The following is a 4193-nucleotide window of genomic DNA, read 5'->3' as shown; positions in this document are numbered from 1 at the left end:
GAACCTGCTCTTTTTCACTTTTGCTGAGAAAAGCCAGCACCACCTAAAAAACCGGGAAAGTTCATAATTAGCACAGATTGACTGAAAATCACCAGTAACTGACAGACACAAAATCAGTGTATTGTTTCCTTTAAAATAATAAATTTTCCTTTAGGTTTCTGCTCAACTTAAGTATGCATTCAATCTGGGTTCTTACCTTAAATCTTTCTGCTTTGCTCAAGTAGAAAAGGTGCTGATATACAAGGCCAGGATCTTTTCCAACTACATAATATTCCAATGACTGGATAAAAATTGAAAATATTTCTCCTTCAAGTTTGTTCCCTAGCAGCATTGGCAATTTTTTGGGATCAGTAATTGTTAGAAGATCTGCACAAGCAGCTTTATCCTTGTTGATATTCACTGCGTTTATAATCTGACCAAAGTCGTAAGCATTAGATGGTTCCGAAATGCACAGTTTCTCAGAGGTCTTCAGTGGCACATCCTCCTGATCTGCTTCCTTAGAAGTAGCATGATCAGTCACAACATCTTCTGATGTAGCAAAGTGTCTCCCTTCCTGTTCATCAGGTTCAGTCACCTTCACAAAGAAAATGGCAACAAGTCATTTCACTGTAGACATATAGATAACCTGAAGCTTCATAAACTGCATGCGTCTATCCAACAAAAGTGTCACTTAAAGTTAGCATTTTGTTCTTCATAAAAGAAAGCCACCTATGTTCTTTTATGTCCTATTTCCTCCCCCAGAATAGTCTCTCTAATTCATCTTTAAAGGCATGTATTTACGTTTCCTTTCACTGCTTGGTGCTCTGCTGTAGAAAGACAATTGGAGAAAGCCAAGGAGGACGTATCTGCAGAAGACAAGCAGAACTGAAAATACCCATGTTTGATTAGGTCGAGAGAGGTTCTCCTCCCCCTCTACTCTGCCCTGGTGAGACCGCATCTGGAATATTGTGTCCAGTTCTGGGCCCCTCAGTTCAAGAAGGACAGGGAACTGCTGGAGAGAGTCCAGCGTAGGGCTACAAAGATGATCAAGGGAGTGGAGCATCTCCCTTATGAGGAGCGGCTGAGGGAGCTGGGTCTCTTTAGTTTGCAGAAGAGGAGACTGAGGGGAGACCTCATTCATGTTTATAAATATTTAAAGGGTGAGTGTCACGAGGATGGAGCCAGGCTCTTCTCGGTGACAAACAATGATAGGACAAGAGGTAATGGGCACAAGCTGGAACACAGGAGGTTCCACTTAAATTTGAGAAGAAACTTCTTCTCAGTGAGGGTGACAGAGCACTGGAACAGGCTGCCCAGAGAGGTTGTGGAGTCTCCTTCTCTGGAGACATTCAAAACCCGCCTGGACGCCTTCCTGTGCAACCTCATCTAGGCGTTCCTGCTCCGGCAGGGGGATTGGACTAGATGATCTTTTGAGGTCCCTTCCAATCCCTAACGTTCTGTGATTCTGTGATTCTGTGATGTCTGTGCTGTGCCTCCAGAATAGCACAGGTATGCAGCAGCTGTACCAGGTTGCTGTTTGCAGTCTTGCTGTGGAAGGAGAAAGCTCAGCCTGCTGTAACTGCCTTAACACCCACTTCACTTCTCCAGTGCTTGTGTGTACCGAGTTTCCTGAATGGGCCGCTAGAAAATTAACCACGGGTACAACTACATTTGCTAAAATGTATTTCAAGCTAAGTACAAACTGACTAAAACTCATTGAACGGAGACTTTTCAAAGCATTCCAAACTTTTTGGAAAGTCTGAAGATACTGTATTGCATAGTACAGGGGAGCTGGAGTAGTCATTTTTGAAAAATACTGCATTGAGCTTACTTTGTTGTATTTTTCACCAATCCCTAGTACCAAGAGAACAATCTTGACTGTTTTTTTTTAATTATAATCGAATTAAAAATTTAATTTATTTAATTATATATTTTTTAAATTACAATTTTCAAAAATTTATAATTACAGCTTGACTAAAATGAACAGTAGTGATAAATCCCAGTTTCTAATTTTCCTTATTTTGCTTTGCAGCCTGTTTTCACAGAACCACCTTGTACTACAGCAGGTAGTCCCTAAGGGGGCGGCTGTAATTGTGATAACAAACATAAATGCTTCCTGCCCCACCCCTGGAAAAATTACCACTGCCAGTAATGCAGTTAGCTGTGCTCTGAATAATGCGGTCACTTCCCAAACCTCCTCTAAACACCAGCCCGGTCCCTTTGTTTGTCACAACTTGGAGCTTAACACCACAGCCGGCTTATGCCAGTTACATAAAATCTCATGAACTCGTGACTATGTGAAACGTTTCAGTAACACAAACTGTCTCTGTATTAATAACTGCAGTCTCCATTATACCACCATTTTGAAACTGCATTATCAAATTACAGTATCATTTTACAGACTGGTAACTATGTATTTTAACTAAATGTTTTAAAATGAGAAGGGAAAAAAAAATGTCTTAAAGACCAGCAAAGCTACAATCCAAAAATACCAGATGACTGGCAAAATCCTTTCATCACCTAATGCTACCCAGAACCCTGCGAGGCTAGCATTCTGATCCAGTACATAACACTACACCCTGTATTTCTTCTGTAAGACCTTACAGATGTTTTAGCCACAGTCTTACTCTTTAAGGCAGGATTTCGTTCTCCAGACCAATAATGTTACTGGTGGCACAGGACCAGCCAGACCTGCTGATAGTGAACCCGGCCCAGCAGAGCCCCAGAGGCTTCCCGAGCAGCACAGACTTTAAAGGCAAAACCGCGATTTGACAGCCACAGGCTGTAAAACTGGTATTGCAAAGTCTACGCATTTTTTGTTTACAAGGAGCACATCCTCAAGTTTAGTGTCATCTAAACGTACTTTTTCCTTTCCTGCTGTGGTTCTGAATACACTTCAAAGCAGTCCAAGCTTTACTATGCAATGTAATGGACACTGAACACATCCTATGCAAGAATCCTTCAATATGCCCTCAAAATAACATGAAAAATACAACACACCCAAATAAACTATTGAGCTAAGAAATACAAAACAAAAGCTTTACTATTATGTATGGCTTCTGTACTGCCTGCTTTTAAAAATGAACATGTATACCTCTTGGATGGTTATTTTCTTCCTTTGCTTTTGTGGACCGCTAGCTCCAGCACTGCTGTCACGGTTAAGCAGTTGTGTTACCTCCTTTAGTTCTTTTTTTGCTTCAAGAACATTTGGATCTATTAGAAGAACTTTGTTGAAATCATCAACGCTGGCTTGGTAATTCTGTAAGGAGAAGGGAAAATATTTTTGTCATAAGCACACCACTATAAAAATAGATTTGTAGTACCACACTGTTCTTTACACTTCAGAAAAATAAAAATGCTAGGATCCTGACATTAAGTAGACAAAAATAATCTAAGTACAGTGTAATTTTATTAGAGGGGAATAAAGGAAACTGAGGATGAGTTTAAGTTAGTATTTTGCAACTAAACACTTCCGTATTAAATATGTAATATGAAATCATTTATTCTGTGAAACATATTCCCTGTATCAGAGAATAAATTATTGAAGATTGCTGCTTATAAGCATAATTGCTTACAGTGTAATACTTCTTCAAGATTAATATCGTGTGAGTCCATCAACAGTTTTTGTACTTGCTTTGCCAATAAATCAGAGTTAAGGTTAGATTAAAAGTACACCTAATCTTCCTAGGCTTCAGTCCAACAGACCATCTCTTACAGCTTGAGAAGGAAAAATTTTGGTAATACTTGAGAAGATTGGGATCATGTTATGAACTCTGAGACGAGCAGGATCAGGACAAACACATCAATAAAGTGGCATTAGGACACATTCCCTCAATAATCTTGTAATTTGTTTAATGTTTTTATTTCAAATTTTGACATTAGAAATTATGATTTTTACACTAAACTTTCTGGAGAGACAAAGTTAATAGCATCGATTCTGAGGGGGACTGGGCTATCATAGAGAAATCAAGATACCTTGAGGGCTGGAGTATCAAAAATTAGAGTGAAATGTAGCAGTAAAAGACTATGCAGACAGTGAAAGATCAACATAATTTCTTTGTGTGAGGGACCTAATATTTCTTCTGTTCCCAAGCAGTATCATAAGGTTACTATAAGTCATTCATATGATCATGAATAAAATCCTCATGTACCAACTGAGGTATTTACTCAGCATCTCAACTGTAATAAAAGCACTACTGTACAAGTCCCTCATA

At 39.2% G+C, this 4193-nt stretch overlaps 1 protein-coding gene across 1 annotated transcript in view; it reads right to left on the bottom strand.

The window, feature by feature from the left end:
- The window catches only part of SPAG1 (sperm associated antigen 1), a 42660-nt gene that overhangs the window by 2971 nt on the left and 35496 nt on the right, over positions 1 to 4193 (bottom strand). Inside the window, exons 16-18 of the mRNA XM_010189010.1 lie at positions 3074 to 3238; positions 197 to 574; positions 5 to 43 (exon numbers count right to left, since the gene is read on the bottom strand). Of these exons, the coding sequence (XP_010187312.1) occupies positions 5 to 43; positions 197 to 574; positions 3074 to 3238 (582 nt within the window). The remainder of the gene's footprint in view (positions 1 to 4; positions 44 to 196; positions 575 to 3073; positions 3239 to 4193) is intronic.

This window comes from Mesitornis unicolor, unplaced genomic scaffold (genome assembly GCF_000695765.1).
Source record: "Mesitornis unicolor isolate BGI_N332 unplaced genomic scaffold, ASM69576v1 scaffold24057, whole genome shotgun sequence".
Classification (NCBI taxonomy): domain Eukaryota; kingdom Metazoa; phylum Chordata; class Aves; order Mesitornithiformes; family Mesitornithidae; genus Mesitornis; species Mesitornis unicolor.
The sequence above is the reverse complement of the archived record's forward strand: the minus strand, read 5'-3'. Positions and strand labels throughout refer to the sequence as shown.